We start from the raw sequence: 15,996 nt of genomic DNA on the forward strand, positions 1-15,996 counted from the left end.
TTTTGGATTCATAAACATTTTATTTTATGTGTTATTATTTTTCTGTTGTAATTTCATTTACTGACACGTTCTATGACCTTGAAGGTTTGGTCCTCAATTTGGTGCTACAGAACTAGAAGTAAAATAAAGCAGTCCCACACTTGTCAGTTAACATGATGGGATCTGAAACACATCCTATTGCATAGTATACATATTGTCATGTATGATACTACTGTCAAATATTAGGCTGTGACAGTTCTTCATAACGTCTGACTAACTATGATATAGTCAAAAGATGGAACTGACAGGACAAAGAGTCTACATTACTTGTCTTTTGTTAATTCTTAGATCACAAATTACAGTTTTTCGACAGTTCGTTCATGAAGGTAGAATACATAAAAGAAGATAGAAAAAAGCAAAATAGTCCGACGTATCACACCCAATTAGACAGTTTTATATGCAGGACATAGACTCCAAATAAATATTATCTGGTTAAAACACTGCTGAAATTTTGTATGTGCATTTTATCCCGCCAGCACGTTAGCCGTTTGTTTCGTCATAAGGGTGTATATTTCAATTACTTCTAGAATATTTAATAATTTGACATTTTCTGCTTTATGGAGAATGGCTTGGAGTCTATGTCCTGCATGTAAAACTCTAATTAGACGTGATATTTTGGATTAGTTCGAAAATTTGTACGTTTTGTATATTCTACCTTCATGTAAAAACGTCGGGCAAAATTGTAATTTACTTGTATCAACGTATGTCGCAAAATGTTATTATTATAAATAATAAAAGAAAGGTAATGTAGACTGTTCAACCTGTTAGTCTCGTGTATACGCTAAGTAACAATTATGTCAAACTTTATCAAGAATTGTGACTGCTGAAGATCTAATGGCAGTAATATAGATGAGAACCTGTATACTATGTTACAGAACAGATTTCATTTCTTATCGTATTAATCAACATGCTTGTCAGTGCTACAGAGGGAAATAATGTAAGCATCTGACGGATATAAGCATCAAACCAAAAACTACAAAGAACGAAACTAGTCTAGCTTGAGGGCGGAAACCAAATGGCGCTTTGGTTGGCCCGCTAGGTGGTGCTGCCATAGGTCAAACGGATGTTAACAACTTTTTTTTTTTTTAATGGGAACCCACAGTTCCTATTACATATTCGTGTAGTACGTAAAGAAATACGAATGTTTTAGTTGGACCACTTTTTTCGCTTTGTGTTAGATGGCGCGGTAATAGTCAGAAACATCTGGCTCACAATTTTAGACGAACAGTTGATAACAGGTAGGTATTTTAAATTAAAATACAGAACGTAGGTACGTTTAAACATTCTATTTCGGTTGTTAAAATGTGATACATGTATCTTTGTCAGCTTATCATTTCTGAGAACGCATGCTGTTAAGCGTGAGTACCTGTAAATATCACATTAATGCAATAAATTCTCAAAATGAGGTCCGTCAACCCCAATACATTTGGCAATACTGAAATGTCCCCTTAGAAAAACTTATACATGAGTGTGCTTAAACTGACACACAATATTGTTTGGCACAACGTAATCTGACTTTCCAAAATCATTACAAAGGAATGCCCCAGACTAACATTAACCTCTGCCTTTCACAAATCACTTACCTCACCAAAAATCTTCATTACTCGAAGTACTGCAATACAGCGAGCGCCACTACTGCCGGCTAACTAAAAGATTCAAACTACGGAAGGCACTAACTACTGATAGGTGTAGTTAGCAAATGAAAGATTTTAATAGAGAACAAGCAATGTATTTACCTTAATAGTCATAATATATATAGCAGTTCATGACATCCATTCTTACAAATTTCAAAACTCCGCCATCTCTCTCCCCACATCCACTACTGCTGGTGGCTCACCTCCAACTGCGCAACGCTACGTGCTGTTAACATCCAGCTGCCCAACACTACAATGGCAGACAACAATGCAAACCAGACACAGACTGCACATGGCACAGCCAGTGATTTTCATACAGAGCGCTACGTGGCGGCGGCGTTACCCATAAAAAAACCTAAACAGCCTACTTACATAGCCCTCATGCTCCCCAAAAAAAATTTACAAATTGTTTTGGGCAGTGGCCAATACAGATTTGAAAATTTTTTTCATAATTACAATAACAAAGAAATTAAATGCACACACTTATCGATACAATGTTGGTCAAAAGCTAAAATTTTCTAACAGTCCATAAAGACAGTCCTGATCATTCATCAAAGTAAAATTGTAGTGTTTTTCTCAAAGTCTGAATAGTAAAAGAAAATGCACACGGAAATAGTGGATTTCCATGCAGTCTTGAAGAAGTAGTGTTGTCCTTCCAACGGAAAGACAGTGCTGACTCTTGACATGCAGACAGGTAATGGGCCACAACAGAGCAAACTCACAGCAGAGTCAGTCGAAGTTTTAAAGGATATTGGTAGGTAGGTCATCACAGAGTAGACCCATTGTAGTCCTGGTAGAGATTACAGTATTGGTGGGCTACCACAGGTGCAGACCCGCTGCAGTCCTTGTAGAAATAATGGTATTGGTGAGTCATCAAAGGTGTAGACCCACTGTAGTCCTTGTAGAGATGGCTAGCAGCCAACTGTTGCGACTGTGCAGATGCACAATCACCATCGAAAAGTCTTGTGGACAATATAGCAAGTCCATGAACCACCACTTGTCCACTCACAAAGAATTTGTTTGAAATGTCTTTAGAACCAGATTGCTGTTATCCAGTCCCTTGCTGAATTATTAATACACGTGCAAACACTATCAGTCCCTACTTCTCACATATTGTCCATATACTATGACCAACAGAAACGTGTGCAGAGAAATGTAACTTACAAATTTCAAAACTCCGCCATCTCTCTCCCCACATCCACCACTGCTGGCGGCTCACCTCCAACTGCGCAATGCTACGCGCTGTTAACATCCAGCTGCCCAACACTACAATGGCAGACATAATGCAAACCAGCCACAGACTGCACACGGCACAGCCAGTGATTTTCATACAGAGCGCTACGTGGCGGCGGCGTTACCAATAAAAAAACCTAAACAGCCTACTTACAATACGTGTAACGACATTCCTCTGAACAGCGTGTAGTTCGACTTCCGTAAAGTCGCACATGCATTGAAAATGCGCTGATGCATGTTGTCAGGTGTTGTCAGTGGATCACGATAACAAATATCCCTCAACTTTCCCTACAGAAAGAAACAGGGGACGTCAGATCCGGTGAACGTGAGGGTCATGATATGGTGCTCCGACGACCAATCCACCTGTCATGAAATATGCTATTCAATACCGCTTCAAATGCACGCGAGGTATGTGCCGGACATCCATCATGTAGGAAGTACATCGCCTTTGTGTCATGAAGTGAAACATCTTGTAGTAACATCGGTAGAACACTACGTAGGAACTCAGCATACTTTGCACCATTTAGATTGCCATCGATAAAATGGGGGTCAATTATCCTTCTTCCCATAATGTCGCACCATACATTAACCCGCCAAGGTCGCTGATATTCCACTTGTAACAGCTAGCGTCGATTTTCCGTTGCCCAATAGTGCATATAATGCCAGTTTACGTTACCGCTGTTGGTGAATGACGCTTCGTCGCTAAATAGAACGCGTCCAAAAAATCTGTCATCGTCCCATAATTTCTCTTGTGCCCAGTGGCAGAACTGTACGCGACGTTCAAAGTCGTCGCCATGTAATTCCTGGTGTATAGAAATATGGTACGGGTGCAATCGATGTTTATGTAGTATTCTCAACACCGTCGTTTTAGAGATTCCCGATTCTCGTGCAATTTGTCTGCTACTGATGTGCGACAGCAGCTAAAACACCTACATGGGCATCATCATTTGTTGCAGGTCGTGGTTGACATTTCACACGTGGCTGAAGACTCCCTGTTTTCTTAAATAACGTAACTATCCGTCGAACGGTCCGGACACTTGGATGATGTTGTCCAGGACACCGAGCAGCATACATAGCACACGCCCGTTGGGCATTTTGATCACAATAGCCAAGCAGCAATACGATATGGACCATTTCCGCAATTGGTAAACAGTCCATTTTAACACGGGTAACATATCACTGGCGGAATGTTACGTGGTACCACATACTCACGGGTAAATGTTTATGACTATTAGAGAGCCCTCTGTCACAAAGCGAAAAAAGTGGTCCAACTAGAATATTCATATTTCTTTACGCACTACACGAATATGCAATAAAACTGGGGGTTCCTATTTTTAAAAAACGCAGTTCAATTCCGTGTGAGCTATGGCAGCGCCATCTAGCGGGCCAACCATAGCGCCATCTGGTTTCCCCCTTCAAGCTAGACGAGTTTTGTTCTTTGTAGTTTTTTGGTTTGATGCTTCTTTCGTGAGATATTTGGCCCAGTCACTATCAATGAATCAACCGGTATATAGACTTGTCATTATGTAGAAATCAATATAGATACACTCCTGGAAATTGAAATAAGAACACCGTGAATTCATTGTCCCAGGAAGGGGAAACTTTATTGACACATTCCTGGGGTCATATACATCACATGATCACACTGACAGAACCACAGGCACATAGACACAGGCAGCAGAGCATGCACAATGTCGGCACTAGTACAGTGTATATCCACCTTTCGCATCAATGCAGGCTGCTATTCTCCCATGGAGACGATCGTAGAGATGCCGCATGTAGTCCTGTGGAATGGCTTGCCATGCCATTTCCAACTGGCGCCTCAGTTGGACCAGCGTTCGTGCTGGACATGCAGACCGCGTGAGACGACGCTTCATCCAGTCCCAAACATGCTCAATGGGGGACAGATCCGGAGATCTTGCTGGCCAGAGTAGTTGACTTACACCTTCTAGAGCACGTTGGGTGGCACGGGATACATGCGGACGTGCATTGTCCTGTTGGAACAGCAAGTTCCCTTGCCGGTCTAGGAATGGTAGAACGATGGGTTCGATGACGGTTTGGATGTGCCGTGCACTATTCAGTGTCCCCTCGACGATCACGAGAGGTGTACGGCCAGTGTAGGAGATCGCTCCCCACACCATGATGCCGGGTGTTGGCCCTTTGTGCCTCGGTAGTATGCAGTCCTGATTGTGGCGCTCACCTGCACGGCGCCAAACACGCATACGACCATCATTGGCACCAAGGCAGAAGCGACTCTCATCGCTGAAGACGACACGTCTCCATTCGTCCTTCCATTCACGCCTGTCGCGACACCACTGGAGGCGGGCTGCACGATGTTGGGGCGTGAGCGGAAGACGGCCTAACGGTGTGCGGGACCGTAGCCCAGCTTCATGGAGACGGTTGCGAATGGTCCCCGCCGATACTCCAGGAGCAACAGTGTCCCTAATTTGCTGGGAAGTGGCGGTGCGGTCCCCTACGGCACTGCGTAGGATCCTACGGTTTTGGCGTGCATCCGTGCGTCGCTGCGGTCCGGTCCCAGGTCGACGGGCACGTGCACCTTCCGCCGACCACTGGCGACAACATCGATGTACTGTGGAGAGCTCACGCCCCACGTGTTGAGCAATTCGGCGGTACGTCCACCCGGCCTCCCGCATGCCCACTATACGCCCTCGCTCAAAGTCCGTCAGCTGCACATACGGTTCACGTCCACGCTGTCGCGGCATGCTACCAGTGTTAAAGGCTGCGATGGAGCTCCGTATGCCACGGCAAACTGGCTGACACTGACGGCAGCGGTGCACAAATGCTGCGCAGCTAGCGCCATTCGACGGCCAACACCGCGGTTCCTGGTGTGTCCGCTGTGCCGTGCGTGTGATCATTGCTTGTACAGCCCTCTCGCAGTGTCCGGAGCAAGTATGGTGGGTCTGACACAACGGTGTCAATGTGTTCTTTTTTCCATCTCCAGGAGTGTAGTTTGTTTCTCTATATCAGATGCCATTGATGATGGGTTATTAACCCGCAGACCAATTTTAGCAAATAAACATTTCTGTGCAGCTTTGATAAATTTCTGACAGTTGTGGAGCACCAAGCACTCAAGAGTATTAATCTGTCAGATAGTAACAAAAACAAGGCCATTGAGTAGCATAAGATTAAATTACAGTTACTTGGCTATAAACAGTAAAAATAATAGTTTTGTGTAAAAAAATAAACATGGTGTAATAGTGCAGTTAATTTATGTCTGGCGTTTATTCCCATAGTAAAACAGACCATTTTATTTCAGATCTATTATACAGTGCTTTCGCTGCGAGATTCACAGTTAGTAAGTACAGTGGAATTATGAAAAAAGGTTATATGTGGACAGATGGCCCCAAAATTTGTTTTCACGACATACACGCGATGTTAATGAGAGTTCTAAATTTAATCAGCCTAGAGATAGGTAACTCGTGATTCGAGCAGCAACATAGTTTTGTTTTTAGCACGAACTGCAGCAATAGTAAAATACGTCGCCTGCTGTAACAGCAAGTACCACGTGTTGCTGTTTCTAGGGCGCGGGTGGACCCCCTGCTGGTAGGCGGCGGCGGTGGGACGTCAGACGTCGTAGCGCACGGGCTGCAGGGCGGCGTCCCCCGCTCCCGCTCCCGCGCCGGCGCCGGCGCCTGCCCCGGCGCCCACCCCTCCCGGGCGGCAGGCGTCCGGGTGCTGGCGGTGGCCCAGGGCGGTGTCGTTGAGGCCGGCCCGCGCCAGGCCGCGGTGAGCCGCGAGCAGCTCGGCGTCGCGGCCCGTCACGTTGAAGTCGCGTGCCAGGATCACGCCGTAGCACTGCTGGGCGAACTTGTTGCACGAGGCCAGCGACAGGAAGCCGCCGTCAGCGGATATGTCCAGCACCTTGTACCCCACCTGGTATCCTGTGGGAAAAAAGAAAAGTGTCAGTCGAAACACACACACATATTCAAGATCTGCACAACAACATAGAAACACTGCAAGAATTACTCTACTGGCCATAAAAATTGCTATACCAAGAAGAAATGCAGATGATAAACGGGTATTCATTGGACAAATATATTATTCTAGAACTGACATGTGATTACATTTTTACGCAGTTTGAGTGCGTAGATCCTGAGAAATCAGTACCCAGAACAACCACCTCTGGCAGTAATAACGGCGTTGATACGCCTGGGCACTGAGTCAAACAGAGCTTCGATGGCGTGTACTGGTACAGCTGCCCATGCAGCTTCAACACAATACCACAGTTCATCAATTGTGACGAGCCAGTTGCTCGGTCACCATTGACCAGACGTTTTCAGTTGGTGAGAGATCTGGAGAATGTGCTGGAAAGGGCAGCAGTGGAATATTATCTGTATCCAGAAAGGACCGTACAGGACCTGCATCATGCGGTCGTGCATTATTCTGCTGAAATGTAGGGTTTCGCAGGGATCGAATGAACGGTAGAGCAACGGGTCGTAACACATCGGAAATGCAACGTCCACTGTTCAAAGTGCCGTCAATGCGAACAAGAGGTGACCGAGATGTGTAACCAATGGCACCCCATACCATCATGCCGGATGATACGCCAGTATGGCGATGACGAATACACGCTTCCGATGTGCGTTCACCGCGATGTCGCCAGACACGGATGCAACCATCATGATGCTGTAAAGACAACCTGGACTCATCCGAAAAAATGACGTTTCGCCATTCGTGCACCCAGGTTCGTCGTTGAGTACACCATCGTAGACGCTCCTGTCTGTGATGCAGCGTCAAGGGTAACCGCACCCATGGTCTCCGAGCTGATAGTCCATGCTGCTGCAAACGTCGTCGAACTGTTCGTGCAGATGGTTGGGTCTTGCAAACGTCCCCATCTGTTGACTCAGGGATCGAGACGTGGCATCACGAACCGTTACAGCCATGCGGATAAGATGCCTGTCATCTCGACTGCTAGTGATACGAGGCCTTTGGGATCCAGCACGGCGTTTCGTAATACCCTCCTGTACCCACCGACTCCATATTCTGCTAACAGTCATTGGATCTCGACCAACGAGAGCAGCAATGTCGTGATACGATTAACCGCATCGCAATAGGCTACAATCCGACCTTTATCAAAGTCGGAAACGTGATGGTAGGCATTTCTCCTCCTTACACGAGGCATCACAACAACGTTTCACCAGCAACACCGGTCAACTGCTGTTTGTGTATGAGAAATCGCTTGGAAACTTTTCTCATGTCGGCAAGTTGTAGTTGTCGCCACTGGCGCCAACCTTGTGTGAATGCTCTGAAAAGCTAATCATTTCCATATCACAGCATCTTCTTCCTGTCGGTTAAATTTCGGGTCTGTAGCACGTCATCTTTGTGGTGTAGCAATTTTAAAGGCCAGTAGTGTACGTGCTGGTACATAAATACAGATGCATCTCACTTCTGGCTGTAACATACACTGAAACGCCAAAGGAACTGGCATAGGCACGCGCATTCAAATACAGAGATATGTAATCAGGCAGAATACGACGCTGCAGGCGGCAATGAATATGTAAGACACCAAGTGTCTGGCGCAGTTTTTACATCGTTGACTCATGCTGAAATGGCAGTTTATCAAGATCTAAGTGAGTTTGAACGTGGTGTTATAGTTAGTGCACCAGCGACGAGACACACCATATCTGAGGTAGCGATGAAGTGGGGACTTTTTCCGTACGACCATTCCACGTGCGCCGTGGTGATTCTGGAGAAGGCATTGGGACCATTGAAGGGTAGGAGCGGGGGCAACGAAGGCAGTGTCATCTGCATACTGCAGGAGGTGGACTGGAGGGGGAGGGTTTGGGCATATCTGCTGTGTACAGGAGGTAGAGGAGAGGGGAGAGGACACAGGCCTGGGGCACACCCGCAGATAGGTAAAGGTGCAAGAATCGGCATTATGAATGGTAATGTAGGAGGGGTGGTGGGAGAGGACGGAGTCAATCAGACAGACATAGTTCATATGAAGGGCGTAAACAGGAGACTGGGATGCCCTATCCAGTCATAGGACTTTTCGAGATCTATTGTTGTTGATGTGGTCTTCAGTCCTGAGACTGGTTTGATGCAGATCTCCATGCTACTCTATCCTGTGCAACCATCTTCATCTCCCAGTACCTACTGCAACCTACATACTTCTGAATATGCTTAGTGTAGCCATCTCTTGGTCTCCCACTACGATTTTTACCCTCTACGCTGCCCTCCAGTACTAAATTGGTGATCCCTTGATGCCTCAGAACATGTCCTACCAACCGATCCCTTCTTCTGGTCAAGTTGTGCCACAAACTTCTCTTCTCCCCAATCCTATTCAATACTTCCTCATTAGTTATGTGATCTACCCATCTAATCTTCACCATTCTTCTGTAACACCACGTTTCGAAAGCTTCTATTCTCTTCTTGCCTAACTATTAATTGTCCACTTTTCACCTCCATACATGGCTACACTCCATACAAATACTTTCAGAAAAGGCTTCCTGACACTTAAATCTATACTCGATGTTAACAAATTTCTCTTCTTCAGAAACGCTTTCCTTGCCATTGCCAGTCTACATTTTATATACTCTCTACTTCGACCATCATAAGTTATTTTGCTCCCCAAATAGCAAAACTCCTTTACTACTTTAAGTGTATCATTTCCTAATCTAATTCCCTCAGCATCACCCGACTTAATTCGACTACATTAAATTATCCTCGTTTTGCTTTTGTTGATGTTCATCTTATATCCTCGATTCAAGACACTATCCATTCCATTCAAGTGCTCTTCCAAGTCCTTTGCTGTCTCGGCGAACCTCAAAGTATTTATTTCTTCTCCATGGATTATAATACCTACTCCGAATTTTTCTTTTGTTTCCTTCACTGCTTGCTCAATATACAGATTGAATAACATCGGGGACAGGCTACAACCCTGTCTCACTCCCTTCCCAACCACTGCTTCCCTTTCATGCCCCTCGACTCTTGTAACTGCATTCTGGTTTCTGTACAAATTGTAAATAGCTTTTCGCTCCCTCTATTTTACCCCTGACACCTTCAGAATTTGAAAGAGAGTATTCCAGTCAACATTGTCAAAAGCTTTCTCTAAGTCTACAAATGCTAGAAACGTAGGTTTACCCTTCCTTAATCTAGCTTCTAAGATAAGTCGTAGGGTCAGTATTGCCTCACGTGTTCCAACATTTCTACGGAATCCAAACTGATCTTCCCCGAGATCGGCTTCTACTAGTTTTTCCATTCATCTGTAAAGAATTCGCGTTAGTATTTTGCTGCTGTGACTTATTAAACTGATAGTTCGGTAATTTTCACATCTGTCAACACCTGCTTTCTTTGGGACTGGAATTATTATATTCTTCTTGAAGTCTGAGGGTATTTCGGCTGTCTCATACATCTTGCTCACCAGATGCTAGAGTTTTGTCAGGACTGGCTCTCCCAAGGCCGTCAGTAGTTCCAATGGAATGTTGTCTACTCCGGGGGCCTTGTTTCGATTCAGGTCTTTCAGTGCTCTCTCAAACTCTTCACGCAGTATCGTATCTCCCATTTCATCTTCATCTACATCCTCTTCCATTTCCATAATATTGTCCTCAATTGCATCGCACTTGTATAGACCCTCTATATACCCCTTCCACCTTTCTGCTTTCCCTTCTTTGCTTAGAACTGGGTTTCCATCTGAGCTCTTGATAATCATAGAAGTGGTTCTCTTTTCTGCAATGGTCTCTTTAATTTTCCTGTAGGCAATATCTATCTTATCCCTAGTGAGATAAGCCTCTACATCCTTACATTTGTCCTCTAGCCATCCCTGCTTAGCCATTTTGCACTTCCTGTCGATCTCATTTTTGAGACGTTTGTATTCCTTTTTGTATGCTTCATTTACTGCATTTTTATATTTTCTCCTTTCATCAATTAAATTCAATATTTCTTCTGTTACCCAAGGATTTATACTAGCCCTCGTCTTTCTACCTACTTGATCCTCTGCTGCCTTCACTACTTCATCTCTCAAAGCTACCCATTCTTATTCTACTGTATTTCTTTCCTCCATCCTGTCAATTGTTCCCTTATGCTCTCACTGCAACTCTGTACAATCACTGGTTCTTTCAGTTTATCCAGGTCCCAACTCCTTAAATTCCCACCTTTTTGCAGTTTCTTCAGTTTTAATCTACAGGTCATAACCAATAGATTGTGGTCAGAGTCCACATCCACCCCTGGAAATGTCTTACAATTTAAAACCTGGTTCCTAAATCTCTGTCTTACCATTATATAATCTATCTGAAACCCGTCAGTATCTCCAGGCTTCTTCGATGTATTCTGGAACCAAGTGTTAGCTATGATTAAGTTATGCTCTGTGCAAAAGACTACCAGACGGCTTCCTCTTTCATTTCTTGCCCCCAATCCATATTCACCTACTGTGTTTCATTCTCTCCCTTTTCCTACTCTCGAATTCCAGTCACTCATGACTATTAAATTTTCGTCTCCCTTCACTGCTTGAATAATTTCTTTTATCTCATCATACATTTCATCAATTTCTTCATCATCTGCAATAATGTGTTCACTCTGCTGTTTGTAGTAGCTTACTCGCTTTCCTCTTTTCCTATTCATTATTAAACACACTCCTGTGTTCCCCGTGTTTGATTTTGTATTTATAATCCTGCATTCATCTGACCGGAAGTCTTGTTCCTCCTGCCATCCAACTTCAGTAGTTCCCACAACATCTAACTTTAACTTATCCATTTCCCTTTTTATATGTTCTAACCTACTTATACGATTAAGGGATCTGACATTCCACGCTCCGATCCGTAGAACGCCAGTTTTCATTCTCCTGATAACGACGTTCTCTTTTGTAGTCCCCGACCGGAAATCCGAATGGGAGACTATTTTATCTCCGGAATATTTTACCCAAGAGGACGCCATCATCATTTAGCCATACAGTAAAGCTACTTTTTACTGTAAGGGGGATTAATAACAATAATAAGTAATAATAAAAATACAGATGCTGACAGAGCCCACAGGTTGCAGCGTTGTGTATAGTCCAGTCACATTAATGTGGCAATCGCCATTGTTCGCTGCAACATGCAATCATGTAATAACGAGTCACAGACAGCAGGTGGCAGCACTAGTAGTGGAGGGTGTGTGCGCGAAAAACAGAGCAGTCATTGTCGAACGATTTATCTGACGTCCAAATGGCATCACCATTGGCCTTCCGGCCAAGGGCGAAAGCATTCCAAAACGAGCTGTTAGCGTACCGCCGTCGTTACCGTACAAGTATACCGTGAATGGCACTATCCAAAACCGGTAACTGTTCTTCACCACGGGCCATATATGACAGGGGTGAACGACAGCTGCGGAGATGTGTACGGACGAATATACGCACAACTGTTGAGCAGTTGACCGCCCAGATGAACCAAGGGGCTACCAACAGTTTCTGCTCAACGTTCGTTCAGAGAACATTAGTGCGTATGGGACACCGCAACAGGCGCCTGGTTCATGCACCCACGCTGCCTTATGTTAGTTGGCGACAAAGGCCGGAATTTGCACGCCAATACCCCAACAGGACGCCCACGGAGTAGCCATAGATGGCCCTTTCAGATGAATCGCGTTTTATGCTCCATCGGGGAGATGGACGTTGGCGTGTACGACATTAAACACCTGAAAGAAAACAATATTCGGACAAAATAGTGTTCTGGTTGGTGAATTTATATTTAGCCACGATCGTACGAAATACATTTGTGGACGGCTACTTTCAGCAAACTTTAATGGCTATGACAGAGGAGTACATACAGTGGCAATACATTGATGCATGTTATGGATTTGAAGATGACGTTAAAATTTTTCCGAAATTGGCCGTTTACATACGCATTTCATGCTATCTGGTCTAAATAAAACTTCTCCAGCCAGAAGATTATATGTTTCATAATAAGACCTCGCGCTTCTGCCGACGATGTCAGGTAACCATAGTCTTCAGAAGAGTCCAAGAAGCTAGAGCAGGGAGCGTCACGATATGGGGAATGTCTCCATGGCACTCCCTGGTTGATGTCGTCATCATTGAAGGCACAATGGAACAACAAAAGAATGCATCTAGCCTTGGGGACCATGTGCACCCCTGCAAGCAGTTGCTTTTTCTTTGGCTCGATGTCATCTACCAACAGTACAACGTGTCAAACAGGTCGCAGTTTAAGTGCGTGACTCGAGGAGCAGCACGATGAGTTTTCCACAACCACCAGGCTGGAAGGATTCCAGCCCAGTCAAAAATCTGTGGGATCACTTCGATTGTGCTGTCCGCGCCATGAATCCTCAACAGAGAAGCGTAATGCAGCTGTCCGCAGCACTGGAGTCGGCATGGGGGTCCGTACCTTCCAGAAAAAATAAAATTGTTCAAATGGCTCTGAGCACTATGGGACTTAACATCTGAGGTCATCAGTCCCCTAGTACTAAGAACTCCTTAAACCTAACTAACCTGAGGACATCACACACATCCATGCCCGAGGCAGGATTCAAACTTGCGACCATAGCGGTCACGCGGTTCCAGACTGAAACGCCTAGAACCGCTAGGCCACAACGGCTGGCGTACCATTCAGAACCTCAGTGACTCTCTTTCTGCACGACTCGCAGCAATCTCCGCAGCAAACGGTGGTTTCTCAGGCTTTTGACATGCCGGCACATTAATGTGACGGGACAGTCTATTTGTCCACGAAAGGAATCTGTGCAATGTCCTCAATAGGTTGCAAGTTCAGTCGTGGTCAGAATAATGTCCTGTGCAGCTCTAAGTCGATTATATTGGAGGTAAGTGAATTCGACCATGGTCAAATACACTCCTGGAAATGGAAAAAAGAACACATTGACACCGGTGTGTCAGACCCACCATACTTGCTCCGGAAACTGGGAGAGGGCTGTACAAGCAATGATCACACCCACGGCACAGCGGACACACCAGGAACCGCGGTGTTGGCCGTCGAATGGCGCTAGCTACGCAGCATTTGTGCACCGCGGCCGTCAGTGTCAGCCAGTTTGCCGTGGCATACGGAGCTCCATCGCAGTCTTTAACACTGGTAGCATGCCGCGACAGCGTGGACGTGAACTGTATGTGCAGCTGACGGACTTTGAGCGAGGGCGTATAGTGGGCATGCGGGAGGCCGGGTGGACGTACCGCCGAATTGCTCAACACGTGGGGCGTAAGGTCTCCACAGTACATCAATGTTGTCGCCAGTGGTCGGCGGAAGGTGCACGTGCCCGTCGACCTGGGACCGGACCGCAGCGACGCACGGATGCACGCCAAGACCGTAGGATCCTACGCTGTGCCGTAGGGGACCGCACCGCCACTTCCCAGCAAATTAGGGACACTGTTGCTCCTGGGATATCGGCGAGGACCATTCGCAACCGTCTCCATGAAGCTGGGCTACGGTCCCGCACACCGTTAGGCCGTCTTCCGCTCACGCCCCAACATCGTGCAGCCCGCCTCCAGTGGTGTCGCGACAGGCGTGAATGGAGGGACGAATGGAGACGAGTCGTCTTCAGCGATGAGAGTCGCTTCTGCCTTGGTGCCAATGATGGTCGTATGCGTGTTTGGCGCCGTGCAGGTGAGCGCCACAATCAGGACTGCATACGACCGAGGCACACAGGGCCAACAACCGGCATCATGGTGTGGGGAGCGATCTCCTACACTGGCCGTACACCTCTCGTGATCGTCGAGGGGACACTGAATAGTGCACGGTACATCCAAACCGTCATCGAACCATCGTTCTACCATTCCTAGACCGGCAAGGGAACTTGCTGTTCCAACAGGACAATGCACGTCCGCATGTATCCCGTGCCACCCACCGTGCTCTAGAAGGTGTAAGTCAACTACCCTGGCCAGCAAGATCTCCGAATCTGCCCCCCATTGAGCATGTTTGGGACTGGATGAAGCGTCGTCTCACGCGGTCTGCACGTCCAGCACGAACGCTGGTCCAACTGAGGCGCCAGGTGGAAATGGCATGGCAAGCCGTTCCACAGGACTACATCCAGCATCTCTACGATCGTCTCCATGGGAGAATAGCAGCCTGCATTGCTGCGAAAGGTGTATATACACTGTACTAGTGCCGACATTGTGCATGCTCTGTTGCCTGTGTCTAAGTGCCTGTGGTTCTGTCAGTGTGCTCATGTGATGTATCTGACCCCAGGAATGTGTCAATAAAGTTTCCCCTTCCTGGGATAATGAATTCACTGTGTTCTTATTTCAATTTCGAGGAGTGTAGTAGGTGCTCGTATGTGGGATGCTTCTTTAAGCAATGGAGCAGAAGTGTTTGGTAATTCAAGAGCCACCGTGTCGAATATTTACACCTCACACAGGGAAAGTCGTAAAACGTCGCCCGCTAAGTTACATCGTGGACAAAAGTGATTACTGACTGATAGTGACAGACGGTCATTGAAAACTGTGACCGGAAACGGAACAACACCTGCAAAAGCCACTGTAGAACTGGATGTCGCAATCGTGAATACTGTCAGCTCCAAAATAAGACGAAGGGGCTTTCATACTCAGGGAACTGCAGGACCAACTGGAATTCCAGAACCACTCATGACTGATGTGGTGGAAAAAGTGATGCCGAAACCATAAAAAATCAACTTTTGAGCAGTGGAAGAAAGTCATTTGGACGGATGAATTATTTCACACTATTTGCAACGTCTGCCGAATTCACGTCCCACGAGTAAACCATGGTTGGGTTTCATAATGATTTGAGCATCCAGACAGTGGAATTCCATAGGCCCTATGGTTACTCTGCAAGGTCACATTACTGCCAAGAATTATGTGATCATTTACGCTGATTAGATCCGTCCCATGGTTCTTTGTCTATTCGCCAACTGTTGTGATAAGTTGCCAGACGTCATGGCCACTGTTCATACAGTTCGCATAATGCAGGAACAATTTTTTTGGGCACGACGATGAATTGTCGCATCTCCCGTCACCACGACAGTCGCCGCATCTCATTATTATTGAGCTTTTATGGTCTACTTTGGAGAGAAGGGTGCCTGATCGCTACACTCCTCGGTCATCGTTACTTGAACTTGCCACTATCTTGCAGGGAGAATGATGTAATATTCCCTTGAAAACCATATAGGATCTGTATTTATCCGT

The 15,996-nt window shown here is 46.0% G+C and overlaps 1 protein-coding gene across 1 annotated transcript in view; it reads right to left on the bottom strand.

The window, feature by feature from the left end:
* Positions 1–6,119: 6,119 nt before the first annotated feature.
* The window catches only part of LOC126354359 (uncharacterized), a 69,745-nt gene continuing 59,868 nt past the window's right edge, over positions 6,120–15,996 (bottom strand). Inside the window, exon 4 of the mRNA XM_050003940.1 lies at positions 6,120–6,808. Coding sequence (XP_049859897.1) covers positions 6,492–6,808 — 317 coding nt within the window. The 3' untranslated portion in view covers positions 6,120–6,491. The remainder of the gene's footprint in view (positions 6,809–15,996) is intronic.

The sequence above is a fragment of the Schistocerca gregaria genome, chromosome 3 (assembly GCF_023897955.1).
Source record: "Schistocerca gregaria isolate iqSchGreg1 chromosome 3, iqSchGreg1.2, whole genome shotgun sequence".
Lineage (NCBI taxonomy): Eukaryota > Metazoa > Arthropoda > Insecta > Orthoptera > Acrididae > Schistocerca > Schistocerca gregaria.